Source organism: Balaenoptera musculus, chromosome 20 (genome assembly GCF_009873245.2).
Source record: "Balaenoptera musculus isolate JJ_BM4_2016_0621 chromosome 20, mBalMus1.pri.v3, whole genome shotgun sequence".
Classification (NCBI taxonomy): Eukaryota; Metazoa; Chordata; class Mammalia; order Artiodactyla; family Balaenopteridae; genus Balaenoptera; species Balaenoptera musculus.
The window spans coordinates 11,203,103-11,221,346 of record NC_045804.1 but is presented as its reverse complement, the minus strand read 5'-3'; the positions used below and the strand labels follow the sequence as shown (position 1 = coordinate 11,221,346).

The window sequence follows — 18,244 nt, the reverse complement described above, 5'->3', positions numbered from 1 at the left end:
CACTTGCCCCCTGGGTCTCAGCTTCCTCATCTGGAACATAGGCACTGAGGTCTCTGGGTGTTGGTTGCCCCTAGTAACCAACATAATGCTGGCCTCCGGGGGCTCTCGGCAGCTGCCCTGCAGCCCAGCCTGCCAGTCCTCAAATCCCACCCATGCCTGCTCCACGCCAGCCTCGCTAGTCTCACACGTGAACAGACAGCCCACTTCCCTGAAACAAAAGCCTCAGCATGAACAAGAAAGCCCAAGGTACCAAAGTGACACAATGACTGGAGTAAATCCAAGATGCAGCGGCAAAAAACAAAAGTGATGAGAAATCCAGGAATAACAACAGTCTGCGCCAGGAAGTTCTGGTCCAAGTGTGGAGCCCCTGGTCTGAGCTTTGAGGAGGATGGATGGAGTCCAAGCCATACATAGAGGGTAACAGGGATGAGATAGGGTCAGGGCAGGGGCTTCTTCTCTGCGAAAAGGAAGGAATAAGCAATCAAGATGCAGGAGAAAATGGAGTGCCTATAAGAAAGGCCTGGTCCAACGTATGCAAATGAAAACGAGGAGTGATTCTGAACCCCTGGTGGGGCGACAGAGCCCAGGTGAGCAGTCCTGCAAGGGGCCTGGAGCCTCAGAACCTTAAGGGCCAGGAGCCAGGCCCTGCCCTGCTCGCCATGTAGTGTTCACGTGCATGTGCTTTCGAATGTAGAGCGTCACTCTGGGGCCAAAGCCTGAGACATGAGAGTGCCTCAGACTGGAATGAAAGACCACCAACCAGGGCAGCGCAAAACTTGAGCGGAAGCAGGGGTGTCCCAGGAAGGCAGGCCCACATCCCCCTTCTCCCCAGGAGGACAGAGAGACTGCAGAAGCCCATACCTGAGACAGAACCGAGCACAGAATCCAAAGTCAGGAAGCGGCAGAGGGGGAACCGCACGGAGGCAGGGACGGGGCCAGGCGCTGTCAATGAGGAAGCCTCACCCAGCACAGCAGATAATCTCTAAAGCAGATAAATCAAGAAATGGCGTTATGAGCATATTATTTAGGCTCTCGGAGGCGACCACCATATAATTAAAAATGAAACAGTTAAAAGTGCTTGCCTTCAGGGCTGAGAAAGGAGGAATAGGAAGAGGGTTCTTTATAAACCTCTCTGAACTGTTTGACTTTTTTTTCTTTTTTAATTTGATTTTTCAAAAGAGCGCACGCATGATAAAAGGAGGAAAGAAAATGAGGAAGACTGAACTTGGACCCCAGCTTCGTATGGTTGTGGCCCTTTCAGCTGCTGCTGAGTCTGTGTGTGACTCTCAGTGCTGGGTGTCCTCCCCCGCCCCCCACCCACAGATTCCCCCACCCCTGGTCTCCCACAGGCCTGCCCCACAGCCCCCTGAGAAGGCGGACCTTACGTTGGCCATTTTAAATGGAGAAGTCTTGGGAGTTCCCTGGTGGTCCAGTGGTTAGGACTCAGCGCTTTCACTGCCCTGGGCCCGGGTTCAATCCCTGGTCAGGGAACTAAGATCCTGCAAGCCATGCTGCGTGGCCAAAATGAATAAATAAATAAATAATAGACAAGTCTGTAGCGAGGGATGGGGCAGGCAGGCTGTAGGAAATGAAGAAAATCAACCATGTGAAAGTACTTTCTAAGCCCTCAGCTCTAGGAACTTCCCTGGTGGTCCAGGGGTTAAGACTTCGCCTTCCAGTGCAGGGGGTGTGGGTTCGATCCCTGGTTGGGGAGATAAGATCCCATATGCCTCGTGGCCAAAAAATAAGAAACAACACATAAAACTAGAAGCAGTATTGTAACAAATTCAATGAAGACTTTACAAATGGTCTGCATCAAAAAAAAAAAAAAAAAAAATCTAAGCCCTCAGCTCTAGGAAGGCAGCAGGAATCATATTACCGTTAACAGCATCTTGGAAACCCTTGTCATCACTGTTGCCTGTGTTCTCTGGTGATGGGGGATTCGCAAGGGTTGGGTCCAGTCCCCATCTCTATCCTCCTGTACCGCATTCCACCACTGAGAGATGACGCTACCGAGCCTGGCTGGATCAAGGAGAATGAGCACAGGCTAAGTTAGGACCAGGCAGGGTTCAAACCACAACTCCACTCCTCAGAGGCTCTGGCCTGGGCATGTCTTTAAGGTTTCCCATACACCTTCCCGAGGATCCCCTCCTGAAGAGGCCGGATCAGTTTCCACTCCCACCAATGGCATAGAAGGGTGAGGTTGGCTCATCCAGCTGTGGACCCTTGAGAAGCTTCTTTCAGCTGGTCTGCGGATAACCCGGCAGGTTGGGAGGGGGCTCTTCAGCCCCTGCTGAGCTGTCATGAAAGAGCCCTGCCCCGTCCATGCACGTCTGAGCACCATCCACAGACAGCAAATGAGTCTGGCCCCAATCAGGGGTGACACACTCAGGACAGGAGGCAGGTGTGCTTAGTGATGTTTTTAGTTATTACTTTTTGTTGTGGTAAAATACAGATAACATAAAATTGACCGTATTAACCATTTTAAGTGTACAGTTCAGTAGCATTAAGCACATTCACGTTGTTGTGCAACCGTCACCACCATCCATCTCCAGAACTTCTTCATCTTCCCAAACTGAAACTCTGTCCCCATTTAACACTAAATGCCCATTTCCCCTCCCCCATCCCCTGGCATCCACCATTCTACTGCATCTCTATGAATTTGGATACCCCAGGAACCTCATATAAGTAGAATCACAGAGTATTTGTATTCTTTTGTCTAGCTTATTTCACTTAGCACAATGCCTTCAAGGTTCATCTGCATTGTAGCATATGTTAGAATTTCCTTCATTTTTAAGACTGAATAATTTTCTGTTGTGTGGATGGACCACATTTTGCTTATCCATTCATCCACTGATGGACAATTGGATTGCTTCCACCTTTTGGCTGTTGTGAATAATACTGCCATGAACATGGGTGTGCACATATCTCTTGAAGACTGTGCTTAGTTTGGGGGACTTTGGCTGTTCATATAATGGCCCTTTCTCTTACAGAATTCAAAGTACTTGATTTAAAATCAGCACAGCGACCACAGCGGAGCCCTTTCCCAGCCTGGCTAATGCTGAGAATATCTTACCTAATGTGCTCAGGAGGGCATTTCTACGCTTACCCCCATTCTATAGATGAGGAAACTGAGGCACAGAGAGGTTAAGAAACTCGTCCAAGGTCACACATGAAGTAACCTCTGGGGAAGGGTTGGACCAGGGCAGTGTGACGCCTGAGCCCACGTTCTAAACCATTCGGTTCAATGTTTTTAGTATCCTCCTTGAAAAACAGAGAGGCCGGCATAATTGTCATTCAGCGGGAAAACTCAAGTCACAGACAACTTAAGTGGCTCTGAAGGCCACACAGCTTTACCTCTGATTCCCCTTCTGCATCTTAGAAACCGCAGTACCGTTATTTGCAGACATTCTGACTTCCTTCCCTCCTCCCCTCACTACCTCTTCAGACACAGTGTTGCTAGGACTTTACTTTTTCTGAATCCAGCCTGGGTCAGCCATCCCACAGCTCAATAGAGACATCGTGACATCATCAATCAACAAGAGGCAAACTGTCTGCTGAAACCTGAATGAATCAGACAAGAGAAAGGCTAGGCGGCCAGGGGGAGCTAAAAGCCCTTAAAAGTTTAAAGAGATCCTGCCAAATGGGTGATTGGCTCCCAATGAGGTTAGTTTTAATCAATTATTAAGCAATGGTTTAATATTTTAAGTGTTTGCTTAATCACAGAGAAATGAAAATATTTCATGATTTTCTTCCCCTGTACCTTCCAAAATAAAAAACGTAAAACAAGTGTAGGTACAGTGGCATGGATTTTTTAAAAATGCTTTCTATTGAAATAATTGGATGTCTTTTTTTTTTAGCTTCTTTTGTATCCCCCACAAAGCCTCGCCCAACGAGAGCCCGAGTAGGTGCTGAGTTCTGATTGCCCAACGTTCCAGCACCGGCTTTGTTCGAGGAACGTTGGGAAACATAATAACGTCCTAAAGTGCCCTGGCTCACTGACAGTGCAGGGGCAGCCTGGTTTCTCAAGGTCTCCAGGTGGGCCACGTGGGAGAGTCCAGCATCGGGTCCTTGAACTCTCACTATCTGGCCTCTGCAATTCTGGTCTCCCCTACTCCTTCTCCCTGCTCCCCAAGCCCTGCCTTTCCAGTCAGTAATGCAGGAACTGGAAAGCAAAGGATAGAGGGCAGCAGGAGAGAAGGATTAAAGCACATTACCACATATATGATCAACCCTGGAGTAATGGAGTGACTGGGCTCCCATTTTTATTCTGTGATCAATTCCCCTTTGGAGTCTGATACAAGGTGGCTTTTTCTATCCACGCATCCATCCATGCACACATACTCCCCATCCATCCACCCATCCACACATTCATCCGTCCCCTCACCCATTTATCCATCCACCCACCCCTCCATGCATCCATCCACTCATCCTCCATCCATCCACCCACCCATCTATCCACATACCCATCAATATATCCAGCCATCCAACCATCCACCACCCATCCATCCACCACCCATCCATCCATCCATCCATCCACCCATCCATCTATCCACATACCCATCAATACATCCAGCCATCCAACCATCCACCACCCATCCATCCGTCTATTCATCCATCCATCCATCTATTCATCCATCCATCCACCCATTCATCAGGGTGCCGGGTGCTAAACCAAAATCTCCTCAAAGTAAGCTGGGCACAAGGGAGAGAGTGGCCCGTCCTCAGGGCAGGTGGGCCTCACAGGGAAGGGTCCCTGCGCTCAGTCCAAGGAAACCGGATGGGGTATGCAGTTGCCAGTCCAGGCAGAGAGACCAGTGCTGAGACATCGGCCCCAAACCCCATTTGGTTCATCTGTCCTAGCTTCAGCATACTCTGCCCCTTCAATATCCAGTTTCCTGCCCTGTTGAGTAAGGACTCTCAGCCATTCTCTTGGGACCTGCAGATTGGGGGTTACTTTGAAGTGGTCTGCATGCTGGGCAGACCCCAGCATTTCCTGCCTGCCCTGTCTTCCATGGGAAGATCATAGCGGGGAGGAGGCGGTCAAGATTGGGAGCTATTTCTGCAGATAATTCAGATTCATTTGCTGTATCTAGATCATGCCGTGTCCTAATTAACGCAGACCTTCAAGGTTATACTGCATTTGCAAAGTTTTCCGAAATGGGCCAGCAGTTTAAACTCCAACCACTTCCGCCTCCCCACCCAGAATTTTCTCTCCCTCCCCGAGACTGCCCCCAGACGCCCCCAGCTTCCGCTCCCAGAGGGGAGTCCTTCTGTACAGCGGGAACGTGAGAACTTGCTTTTGGCTTTTCCGAACTCCGAGCCTCACTTAGCCAAGGGGCATCGGATAACTGATTTGCCTCCATCAAATTCATAGGTGACTAACACGCCCAAGAATTCCCAGGCTGCTCCTGGCTGGGAGCTCTGTCGGTACTGGTGTGGGTTGTGTTCAGGGAACGTCACTGAAGAAGGGGTGGATCCCAGTCAGGAGCTGTGCCTGCGGGGACATTAGGCTGAGCCTTTCCTACAGTCTTTGGGTTCGATAACAGGGTTTTCTTTAACTCTTCAGACAGGGGATCTGTATATTCTAAAGACAGTACGTAAAATATTTATTAAGAAGAGTATCTATTTTTAACTAGGGATGATTTCAGTTCTATTATTCATACAGCCTCGGAGGGCAGGATTCATGCTTGGCGGCTTACAGGAGCTGGGAGACCAAGCAGAGGTGATTCTGAAATTGGGGGGATGTCTTGGGGAGGGGGCAGTGGGGGGATTCCGGGCGGGGGTGTGGGGAGCAGCTGATGTCGCCCTCCTGATTTCAGCCAAACCTCCACATTCAGGGAACTGTTTGCAGGAGCTGGTGAAAGCTCTGGCCCCGTTTAAACCCAAAGCCATCTGTGCCCCCCAGCCGACACTTTCGAGGCTCCCTCTTACAGGGACTGGCCCCAAGCCCTGTAGGAATCAAGGAACATGCCCCTTCAGAGTACAGCCGGCTAGACATCCCTGTTAGAGATGGGCACCTGTTTCCCTGGTAGCCCCATGCTGACAAGTCTCAAAAAAACAAGCTGCAACCTGTCAGAATCCAGACCAGGACATGCTCGGCCACCCACGGGGCTGGTGAAGGGTGGTGACCCGCTTCAGGACAAGTTTTCCTCGCCCTCTACCCCCCTAGATAGCCCCAGAGCTGCCAAACATCTGGTCAGCCCGGAGCAGGGGTGAAGAGCAGGGGCACAGGGGTCGGTCACCAAGCTTGAATCCTGAGTCCAGCGGGAGAAGCTCTGAGCCCTGGGCACAGTCCCTTTGTCATTCATAGCCTCAGGTGCTCTCACCTGTGAATGGGGAACCCAAGAACACACCCCCCCCCCAGAGATGTTCTAATCGGCAGAAGATGCTCCCATCTGCGCTGCTCCAGCACCAGCGCAGATGGTCAGTGTCCGGTAGTGGACACACGGTCCCTGCGGGCACAGGGCTCTCACCGGGATGTCCAGGCCTCCATTCTGCAGGTGAGGAAGTGATGAGAGAGGGAGGGAGATGGACAGACAGATGGACGTTCTCATCCGGTGCCAGGCCTTGTGCCCCCCACGTGTTATTTCAGTTGAGCCCGTGCACTTTGCATTATTGCTGCCACTTCCAGATGAGGAGTTGGTCCCCAGAAACCCTTCCATCCCTCCGCACACACATGGGGACCCAGCGTCAGGGAGGAGGCCCCTAACGGGCTCACGCTCAGGCCATCACCTGCTGCTCAGCTGTCCAGGGTGCAGACCCGGGGCCTCACTTGTCTCATTCCCAGAGGTGGGCCCAGAGCAGGGCGCCCTTGAGAAGCACATGCTCTGCCAGGCACCCCGAACGCCTGCTCCAGGCTCCGGCACCAGCCTGACCTTGCCCAGTAGAATCAGAGTGGAGGATGAAATCAGGACATATGAAGGCACAATGCCTGGGGTTTAAAGAACATCAGGGGCGAACACACAGGGACAGAGGAAGGCGGGAACCGAGACAACTAGGTCAGTGCCAGAGGGCCCCGTGTAAAACCCAATTACCACGCCTGCTGTGAACGGAATGTTGGGGGAGGGAGGGGGCGCCGGGAAGGTTGCCAGGTCAAAGCGGCTCCGGCCCTCGGCTGACTTGGCCTACCTTGGCCCAGCGCACAGATCCCTAAACAGGCCGCTGCGGACACCCAGGGCCCTGACTCCTCAGTGGAGAGCACGTGGGGAGGGGAGGGGAGGAGAACACAGAGCTTTGTCCTACTGCTGCCCTGGGGGCTTAGGGGAGACACTCACCCCCTTCTGCGGACCTCCTCAGCTGTCCCTGTGTGCTGTTCCTCCCCCCTCTGCCCCCTGCCCTCTGCCCTCTTCTGCTCTCACTCCTGGGGAGCTCACAGCTGGAGTGAACCCACAGATGCCAGGATGTCACCCACCTCAGGCTGGCCTTGCTCTCCAGCCTGCATCCTGGGATGGCCCCAGGGCACCCTAAGTGTTGTCCTCTCCTCTGCCACTCTTCCCCCTGTGTCCCACCTCCTGCTCCCTTTCAGCTTTGCAGCCCCCAATCTCTCCGCCCCCGCTCCCAGGCTCAGCATCCCCAGGAAACACCCAGGGAACTGTCATAGGGTTTGGGGCCACATGGTCACATCTGAGGGGCCCTGACAACTATCCACACAGTGTGAATTGTTTCTCACGGGCATCTAGTTTTGGGGTTTTAAAAAAAGTGTTATTAAGCATAAAATTAATAAATGAAAATGTGCCGTCACAATTCTTAAAGAAAAGAAGACAGAGGCCTGGGGTTGGGTGGGGGTAGAAGCCCTCGGTGGTCAGATCAAAACAGAGGAGCAGCCTGGGGACCCTCTGAGCCCTCTCAGGCCCAAGCCTGTCAGGTTCAATTAATCCAGCTTGATTCCAGGCCCCCAAGCATCCCACCCACCCAGCCCCCCAGCGGGGCTCCCTCATGGGGAGCTTTGCCACCAGCCAATACTGTCCCATCTTTGACCGGAGATGAGGTCAGACCCCCTCCCTGCCAGCAGGCAGGCCCGGCGCCTCCTCTGTGTTAGGGTGGGAGATGGAGAGACCCCACGAGCAGCCGGGCCTCAGCCCAAACATCCTGCATGGGACAATCCAGGGCAGGACAGAGCTGAAGGCTGCACGTGTGCCAACCCCCTCTACAGGTGCTGGTGGCTCTGGGCTCAGCTCCCGGGAGTGGAGACCATCACCGTCTCTATTCTATACACGGGAGACCAAGGTTTATCGAGTTGGTGGGACCTGCCCAGTGGCACAGACGTTGCACAGGGACGAGGACTTGCACCAACGTTGGCCTGGTGCCAAAGCCCACACCCACAGCCGCCAGGTTGCACTGCCAGCCCCAAGCCTCAGCTCTGGGTTCTGAGCGATACGCCCCACCTGCAGGCTCCACGTCCAGCTGGGGGAGGAAGGAGGGCCGTGGAGAGCAGCACTCAGAGATGTCACCCTCTGTCCTGCCTCACCGCGCTTACTATGCTCCATCCTGGGGGCGGCCCGCCCCACATCCCTCCCACGCCACCCTGACGGGGGGCACATTGCCTATGCCCACCCCCCACTCTGTTTGCACCCCAGAGAATAAGAGGTACCTGACCCAGAAACGGAGAGCACAAGAGGCTTCTCACCCGTCCCTGCGCTCGCTGGCGAGGGCTGCCTTGCAGCATGCCAGGGCGCTCCAGGGTGGACACACCAGGCGAAACTTCCTAATGGCCAGGTTATTGCCTTTATTTATGTCCCTCCGTGGAGATGCTCGAGGCTTCCCAGCAGCAAAACACTTTAACAACAGTAAAAGAAGCTGGCATCCCAAACCCAGGAATCCTGGAGGCTGCAGACACTGAGAGCCCACAGCTGGCACTCAGCTCTGTCCCAGAGGGTGGGCTGGAGAGGACGGCTGGGCTCCCTCGTGGAGGGAGGGGTGCAAGTGGGCAGCTGGGGCCGAGGGCTCGCAGATGGCAAGGAGGAGGCGCAGCCTGACTCTGTGGGTCGCGGCTACTGCACACCACCCTTGGCCTTGATGTACGGTACTATGATGGTGAATTGGGAATATGATATGTCCAGACACTGTGTCAGGTGCTTCATATACTTCCTCTCCTGCCGTCTTCCCAACAATCCCATGTCTTGTGATCACCATATTTCAGATGTGCTTATTGGCATTCAGAGAGGTGAATTTGAGCAAGGACCCACAGCCGGTCATCGGTGCACTAGGATCCAAACCCAGGCTTGTGGGGGGAGGTGGGGGGTGGGGGGCGTATAGGCAAAGCTGTGCTTCTAACTGTTCAGCCGCATGGCCTTCAGAGGTGGGAAAGTTCCTTTAGCGCTCTTCCCAACACACACACAACCACGCCACCTCTTCCTCCAGTGACCCTCATTTGTGTCTGAAACCCAGGCCCCCTGCATTCCTCCCAGCTGCCTCGCCCACATGCAGTGATGAGCTGCTTGGTAACAGGTGAAACAGCTTCCTCCACCAGGCCAGGCTCCCCGTTGCAAAGAGCAAAGCCTAACTGGGGTCAAGTTAAGCAGAAAAGAAACTTGTTGGACGGGTATCGGTTTCCTCAAAGGAAAACAGCAGCCAGGAGAACGAAGCATGGGCAGGACCTGGGAAGCTGGGCTGACCCCTCGGCCACCTCATCAGTCAGGACGGCTGGACTAGGCAGCCGCTAGGTCATACCACAGTCACAAGCATCCCGAGACATCAGTTACTACAAATGACGGGTGTCCTTTCTTTTTCCCTCCCAAGGTATGTCCCCCACAGGTCAGTCGAGGCCTCCTCTCACCTCGGTCACTCGGGGACCCAGTTGCTGTGCCACAGGGACAAGAAAGGGTTGGTGTGTGGGGTTCTGAAACGCCCTGGGCTGAAGTGACGCTCAGGCTTGATTCACTGACTGCAGGAGGCCTCTAGCCACAGGGGACAGTGTGGTTCCACCTGTAACGGGAGATGGAAGCACTCAGACAACACACCGAGGACAGTCACCAGAGCCACCTGTCAGCATGGGGGTTCCCTGGGAAGCGAGGAGCCCTTCAGTTCTTATCAGGAAATTGAAGAGACCTTGGGGGCAGGTCCCTGGCCTCTCCAGGCCGACTGCACTCTGGGGCTGGACTGGCCCTGGGGAGGGCAGAGCCCGGCATCTCCACCAAGACCAGGTGGCTCTGCTGACCCTGCAGAGAGCTGAGCAGGCCCTGGGGACAGAGGGCATGGCAGCAGAAGCCCCTTCCTGCCGAGCCCCCTCATCCAAGCCACGGAGAGCCATCTGGGCCTCCCATGTGGGGGGTGGGGGAACCCCAAAGGTCCAGCAGACGCTGAGGTGGCCGCCAGGGGCAGATAGCACCCACTCGTGCCTCGGGTGACAGGCCCAGATGCAGAGGGGACCAGAGCCTGCGGTCCCGTGCTCCTACTGCTGCCTTTGAACTTGCTCCTGGTCTGTCTCTCCCCTTGGGAGCCCTCGTCTGGCTCGCCTTCCCAGCGCTGAGTCAAGCCTGGCTGGTGACTGTCCACTTGCCATCCTGGCCCAGTGCCCCCCTCCCCATGATGACAGCATCACAGCTTCAGTGCGTCCATCACAGCTCACCTCTTCCAGAGAGCCTTCCCGAAGGCCTGGGAATAGGCCACAGAGGAGCTGGAGGGCAGGGGTTGGGAGGTGGGGACGCTGGGTCCCTGGTCAAGCCTCTGAGCTCCTCTGTGTAGCCTCAGTTCCTGCATTTGTAATGTGGGGTGGGGACCATATGATCCAGAAATTCCCACTTCTGGGTATATATTTAAAATCAGTGGAGGCAGGGTCTAGGAGAGATATTTGTATGCCCATCTTTATAGTAGCATCATCCACAATCACCAAAAGGTGGAAGCAACCCAAGTGTCCATCATCAGGTGAGTGGATAAACCAAATGTGGTCCATCCGTACAATGGAATAGTATTCAGCCTTGAAAAGGAAGGAAGTTCTGACACCTGCTACAACATGGATGGACTTTGAGGACATTATGCTAAGTGAAATAAGCCAGTCACAACCGGACATATATGCATGATTTCACTTATATGAGGTCCCTAAAGGAGTCAAATTCATGAAGACAGAAAGTGGAATGATGGGTGCCTGGGCATGATGGGAGGAGGGATGGGGAGTTAGAGTGTCATGGGGACAGAGTTTCAGTTTGGGAGGATGAAAGTTCTGGAGATGATTGCATAACAATGTGAAGGTACTTAATACCACTGAACTGTATACTTAAAAATGGTTAAAATGGTAAATTTTATATTATGTATATATTAGCACAATTTAAAACATTTTTAAATTTAAATTAAAAAATTTAAAAGGTGGGGAGGGTGCTGTTGTGCAAGGGCCCAGCCTGAGATGTTTCTCAGAGGCCCACGTTCCTTCCTTGTCTGTGGCTTGGCAGGAGCTCCCTAACCCCGGGACCCCTGGCTCAGCCCCTCCTTCACTCCCCTGTGTTACTAGTACCTGAGCATCTTGAGGGAGGGAAAGAAGAAAAAAATCATAATCAGCATTTACTAAGCTTTACTAATTTATTTCTGTAGACCAACACCGTTCTCAGAGTTTTATGGGTCTTGTCTAGTTTAACACTTGACACAGCTCAGAGAGGTGAAGTCACATGTTCGAGGTCACACAGCAGCTGAGCAGAGGAGCCGGCTCTGGCCCAGGCATGATGCTGAAGCTGCCTCTCACTGCCAGGATCCCTGACCATTTTCCCACTGCCCAGTAGTGTCTAGAGGATGCTCTAGACACTACTGGCCAGTGCTCCCAGAGTGCCTGGGAAGCAGGCAAAGAAACCAGCGGCGCCCAAGGGCCTGAGTCCTGTTTCCTGGGCTACAGCCAGGCCAAGATGCTCCATTACCAAGTGTGTGCTTTCTAATGCACGGCAGGCCTGCCAGAAAGGAACCATCAGTCCTTCTCTATCTGGGTGGTGATGCCAGCCATGCTTTTCTGTCTGGATGGACCCCTGGCCCCAGCATGTCCTCCTTCCCTGGATGGCCCTCAGCAGCCCAACAGTGTGGTCCATGGGTCTCATCATACCATCATCCAAGCTCACAGATTCTTTGAAGACCACAATATTTGCCTTGTCCTATTTCCCCAGGAATGCAGAAAGGCAGCCCAGGTGTTGCAAAGGCCCCACCGGGGTCCAGAGACCCTGGTCCAGCACTGGCTCTGCCCCTCTTCTTAGAGAACCTTCAAGTCTCAGATGTTTAGATCCCAGCTCTAGCCCCTGTGGTACCCATGGCTATTGCCCACAGAAATGGACCCCTCCAGGGGTCTTTGGGACAAGTCTCCCAGCAGGCTGCAGTTGTGGGTGGCCATTGCCTTGTGTGGGCATTTGAGACACTGAGGATTAACCATGAGCCCACCACGAGTGGACACAAACATGTGCACTGAAGTGAGTGGTGCCCAAGTCATGTTCTGGACGCATGGCGTGTGACCGGTGTATACATGGCCGGTGAGACCCCCGTGTGAGGGAGGGAAGGGCACCAATGCACCTGCCACTGTGGATATGCCCCAGGCACGCTGTAAATGCTACGGCAGCAAATCAAATTTACAAAGCAATTTGTCCTCTCTCTCCAGCTGGCCCCAGGAGGCTTAACTTAATCACTCTGGAACAATGTCAGAAGATAGCCCCGGATGCACAAATCCCTGCCTTCTGAGACAGTCGGTGGCCTCGCCAGGGCCTGCGGGTCTGAAGCGCCCTCAGGCAGAGGCGCCCAGGCAGCATTAGGAGGTTGCCCAAGTGTCTCTTCTGGCCCATCTGTGCTTGCTCCCACTCCTCACTTCACTTCTCTCTCCTCCCCCACCAGAATCAGAGCTCTCAGGGGCCTCCTCCTCCCTCCCTGGAAAGAGCAAAACCAACCCCCCACCCCCCAGTGAAGGTCCCTCATTGGAAACGAAATCCCAGTCTACAAGCTGCAGGGCTGGTGGCATCACCCAAGTCCGCTCCGGGAGGGAGTGAGGTCCAGATAAAGAAATAAGACTTATGGTGGCCTTTCAGACACTTGTGATCCCCAGCAGGGGTCCTGTGGACTGCCACCCTGTCACTAGGGGCCACCTCCGCCATAGCCACATGGGGGTAACAGTGACACAGGCTGTGCTGCCTCAGATCTGGGAGGCCCTTCACTCATTCTCAGGGAGTTATGGCACTGACTTTAGGGGGCAGTGGGGGTGACCAGAGTTCAGAGAGGGCAGGTAACCTGCAAGAGGCCACACAGCCAGGAGTTCGGGGTGGGGTGGCAACTCTGGTCTGGAGGGGCCTAGGGTCTCTGGTGAAAGCCTCCCCCACCGCCACCCCAGCCCTCCGCCAGCGTCTGGGTTCCGGGGAGCTGCCCTTTCCCCATGGCTGATATAGAAAGGGAAACAGTGCAGGCTTTGGAGAAATAATTTCTATGAATGGTCCAGTCAACCCCCCCTCCAGCAACAGCAGCAGCAGCTGTGGCCGGCGGCCAATCAGAGAGGCGTCCGCTGCTCCAGCCCTTGGAAGGCCCTCTCCCTCTCCTGGGGCTTGGGATCCCCCCTCCCCCCAAGATCTGCTCACCCCCAACATGAAGCCTCTCCCTCCCTTTATATCCTTTTAAAGGAAACACTGCAGATTTAAACCACAAATTAAATTTTTAATGAAACCGCATAACAGTAGTGCCCGATGCCATGCAATATTGATGAGATCACAGTGTCCAGCCGGTGGGAGCTTGCCCTGGAAAGCTTTTTAGGATGTTACGCAATATAGAAGCAAATTGATTATTTGCAACAAAGGGATCCGTGTCTCTGTAGTGCTGCTGGGGCCCAGCGAATGTAAAACAGGCGCCTTGGGCTTCCCTGGTGGCGCAGTGGTTAAGAATCCGCCTGCCAGTGCAGGAGACACGGGTTCGAGCCCTGGTCGGGGAAGATCCCACATGTCACGGAACAACTAAGCCCGTGCACCACAACTACTGAAGCCCACGTGCCTAGAGCCCGTGCTCCACAACAAGAGAAGCCACCACAATGAGAAGCCTGCACACCACGACGAAGAGTAGCCCCCGCTCGCCGCAACCAGAGGAAAGCCCGCGTGCAGCAACAAAGACCCAACGCAACCAAAAATAAAATAAATAAAATAAAATAAATAAATTTATTTTTTAAAAAAATGGGCGCCTTTCATTACTGCCAGCTATAAATGGCAGTCACGGGAAGGAAGCCGTGACTTCACAGACCCAAATACTATGAGTGTGAGGCCGAGATGAAAGGATGGAGAGGAGGGAGATGGGAGTGTGTATGTGTGCGAGACAGAGAGAGAGGGGAGATGGAGAGGCCTCACCAGGGAGCACCGGGGCCTGCAAGCCAGATGCTGCAGCAAAATGCAGCTCAATTCTTCGAAGCAGGCTCTGAGCTCCCCCACCCAGCTCTCTGAGGCATCCCTTCACTTAAAGGGGCAGCAGGGCTGGACACCTCCAGATGGGGTCGGATATGATGCTCCCCACGTGGGATGACGGCTGCCCACGCAGCGGGGCCTAAGTTTGCCCATCAGAAGGTGGGCTTCCCAGTGACCAGGTCTCTGCCCTGCTGCGTTACTCTCCCACCTGTGCCTGGTCCAACTCTGATGGGGGTCCCCTTCTGCAGGGTGCCCCCAGCCCGCCCAGGACATGGAGAGCATGTGGCTGGACCAAGCAACCTGGCCCCTCCAGGCCGGTGGAGCTGGGCCTGCAAGAGCCTCCCTGGAAGCACCCTTGAGTGCCTGGTCACCTATGGTCAGAGAAGACTTTGGGGTGGGGTCGGGGGACGAGCCCACACCCTGAACAGGAGCTGCCCTCCTGGACCCCCAGAACCTCTGTGCCAGTCCCACTGCTGGTCCACCACTGGTCCATGCTGTGCTCTTGACATGATTTCCTAGGAGGCGGAGAACATCCCTCTTTCACAGATGAAGAAGCCAAGACTTCAGAGATCGAGTGACTTGTCTTAGGTTTAAGACTAGAGTGTGCAGCCTGCACCCCGGCCGGCCACTAAGGGGCACGTCCGAGACATCTGAGCTGTTTTCCACGTCCCTCCTGCCGTCCCTCCTGCACTTCTGTTTAAAGGCCAGGGGTTATGAGACAGCTGGCTGGAGCTGGGAAAATGCCCCCAGACTTGAGTGCTGGGAATGTCCCCAGACTGATCTGAGGGATAAGGAGACAGGAAAGGGGGCGGCAGGGCTGTGTCAGAGGCCTGTGGAGGGGAGACCAGGCTGCTGGGTCCCTGAGAAATCAACCAGGACAGTCATGGAGGCCAGAGATAAATACGGTCAGCCTTGGACTTCACATAGAATGGATGCTGATTCCGCACATGGCATAATTTTGGGTGTTCTCCCCACCTCCACCCTTGTTCCAAGCCGTCATCCCACCTGGTCACCAGGACAGCCTCCTAAATGGTCCCCCTGTCTGCTCTGGTGCCAGTGCTGGATCCATTCCCCACTGAGTGGCCAGAAGAAGCTTTCAAAAATAGTCACCTGCACCCTCCTACGCTGTTGGTGGGAATGTAAATTGGTAGAGCCACTATGGAGAACAGTATGGAGGTTCCTTTAAAAACTAAAAATAGGGACTTCCCTGGCAGTCCAGTGGTTAAGACTCCACGCTTCCACTGCAGGGGACACAGGTTCGATCCCTGGATGGGGAACTAAGATCTCGCATGCCGCACGGTGTGGCCAAAAAAACCCCCCTAAAATTAGAGTTGCCATATGATCCAGCAACCCCACTCCTGGGCATGTATCTGGAGAAAAATCTAATTCAAAAAGAAACATGCACCCCAATGTTCATAGCCGGACTATTTACAATAGCCAAGACATGGAAGAAACCTAAATGTCCATCGACTCAACAGATGAATGGATAAAGAAGATGTGGTACATATATACAATGGAATATTACTCAGCCATAAAAAAGAATGAAATAATGCCATTTGCAGCAACATGGATGGACCAAGAGATTATCATACTAAGTGAAGTAAATCAGACAGAGGAAGACAGATATATAATATCACTTATATGTGGAATCTAAAAAAATGACACAAATGAACTTACAAAACAGAAATAGACTCACAGACATAGAAAGCAAACTTATGGTTGCTAAAGGGGAAAGCAGGGTTGGGGGAGGGATAAATTAGGAGTTTGGGATTAACATATACACACTACTATATATAAAATAGATAAACATCAAGGACCTACTGTATAGCACAGGGAACTATATTCAATATTTGTAATAACATATATATTATATATATATATATATATATATATATATATATATACATAAAACACTGAATCACTTTGCTGTATACCTGAAACTAACACAACATTGTAAAATCAACTTCAATTTTTAAAAAATAGTCACCTGCTCCAAACCCTTCTGTGGCTCCCCATGCCCCTAGTGCAGTCTAAACCCTTTAGTGTGACCTACAAAGAAGGCCCTGCTGAACTCCATGTCCACCCCCTGCTCATCCAAACACCTTGCTGCCTTGGGGCCTTTGCATGTGCTGCCTTTCCTCACCTAGAATACCTCTTTGCCTAGACAAGTCTCACTCCTGCTTCAGAACTCAGCTTAAACGATACTCCCTTGGGAAGGCCTTCCCTGATGCCCTGCCTGGGTGGGAGCCCTGCTGTGTGCTCCTCAGATGCCCCTGAGTCAGCTGGGCTCTCCCAAAGGTAGAGCCTGAGGCTGGTAGGTGGTTTACCTGTGAAGTGGTCCAGGGGGAAACAGGAGTGCAAGGATGAGTGATAGAGTTGGCCACTGCTGTGGGCACCAGGTGTTCAATCCCAGGGGACCTCCTGAGAGACTTATGAACCACTCAGGGCCATCCCCCCAGGGGGCAGAAAAAGGTTCTTATCCATTGACTCTTTGCGCCATTGGTCCAGTGTGGCCTCACCCCACACTTCCAGGTGTGCACTTGAGTGTGCAGAGCAGAAAGGAGCCCCAGGGCCACAAGGAAGCGAGGACCGCTGGGCTGCAGCACGGTCGGGGGTGGGGGCGGGGAGCTGGCCGCAGGCTGTGCAGCCCAGACGCCAGGCAGTAGCCGCTATGAGAGGTGACAGGTTCGCTCGTGGCCGCAGCTCCTCACTCTTCAAGAATCCCTTGTTAGGTCGATTTACCCGGCCTGAGGGTGGGGACATCTTCTCCTCCCCGTGCCACCCCCTGTGCCCAGCACTGTCCTGGCCCATGGGTATCACCGAGTAAAGAGCCATGGCAGAAGGAATAAAAATGGACACTTACTAGGACTTCCCTGGCAGTCCAGTGGTTAAGACTCTGCACTTCCGCTGCAGGGGACAGAGGTTCAATCCCTGGTCGGGGAACTAAGATCCCACATGCTGCATAGTGTGGCCAAAAAAAAAAAAAAAAGGGACATTTACTTCCCACCCCACTGGATACGGATGGGGTGACCAGGAGGGGTCAGGAAGCATGATGCACGTTACTCCCTGGGAGGTCGGCCTCCCCTCAGAGCCTCAGGGACAGTCACGGCTAAGGCCAAGCTTCGACTGGCTTGGGGGACCGGGGGACCCTGCCGGAGTCACTGTCAGCCGATGGGGCTGGTCCTGAGTGGGGGTGGGATGGAAGGGTGAGGGCTGGCTTTGACCAGTTTCCTGCTGCAGCCCTGCCTCCCAGGGCACTGGGCTGTCCCTGTGCAGACAGGGAATGAAAATCTCCCCAGGAAAGAGGCTTTGCAACCCTAAGACAACCAACAGGAGGATGTCACTCCTTCATTCTTTTGTTTTCTTCCCACTACGTGACAATTTAAGATTTCTCCTCTCTGACCGCCCCCCCAAACCTCTCTCTTTCTCTCTCTCTCACATACACACACACACACACCCTACAACGGGTGTTTAAAGAGGGCTCCTCTCCCAAGAGCTCCTGTTTCATCCCCATGACATGTCCACATGCCGCAGGATCTGAGAGGTTTGGACACTAACTCTGACTCAGCATCAAGAAAAACAGAGATGGGAAGCACAGCCACAATGGAAAAACAGCTCTCTGCTTCCTGCACGTCATGTCAGCTCCCCTCCTGGCTTGGAGACCCTCCCCGGACTGGACCAGTGCTGCCAACAGCACAACGACATCACTGTAAAAATGATAACCACCACCACCACTGACCAGGCGCTCATTCCACGGGGTGCCTCCCCTGTGCCACCTGATGTCATCCTCACATCCACCCAGAGTCTCGCAGCTGGTGGCCAAGGCTGTGACCCTGGAGCTCACATGCTGAGCCTCTTTCCCTCCCGACGTTCCTCACCCTGCCCCAGAGGGTGCCCACTGCATCTTTTGG

General features: G+C 53.6%; 1 protein-coding gene across 1 annotated transcript in view; it reads right to left on the bottom strand.

Annotated features, from left to right (window-relative positions):
- Positions 1-419: 419 nt before the first annotated feature.
- ENDOV (endonuclease V) overlaps positions 420-18,244 on the bottom strand; it is an 87,044-nt gene continuing 69,219 nt past the window's right edge. The window contains 3 exon segments of the mRNA XM_036836327.1: positions 420-457; positions 862-982; positions 1,880-2,022. Coding sequence (XP_036692222.1) covers positions 438-457; positions 862-982; positions 1,880-2,022 — 284 coding nt within the window. The 3' untranslated portion in view covers positions 420-437.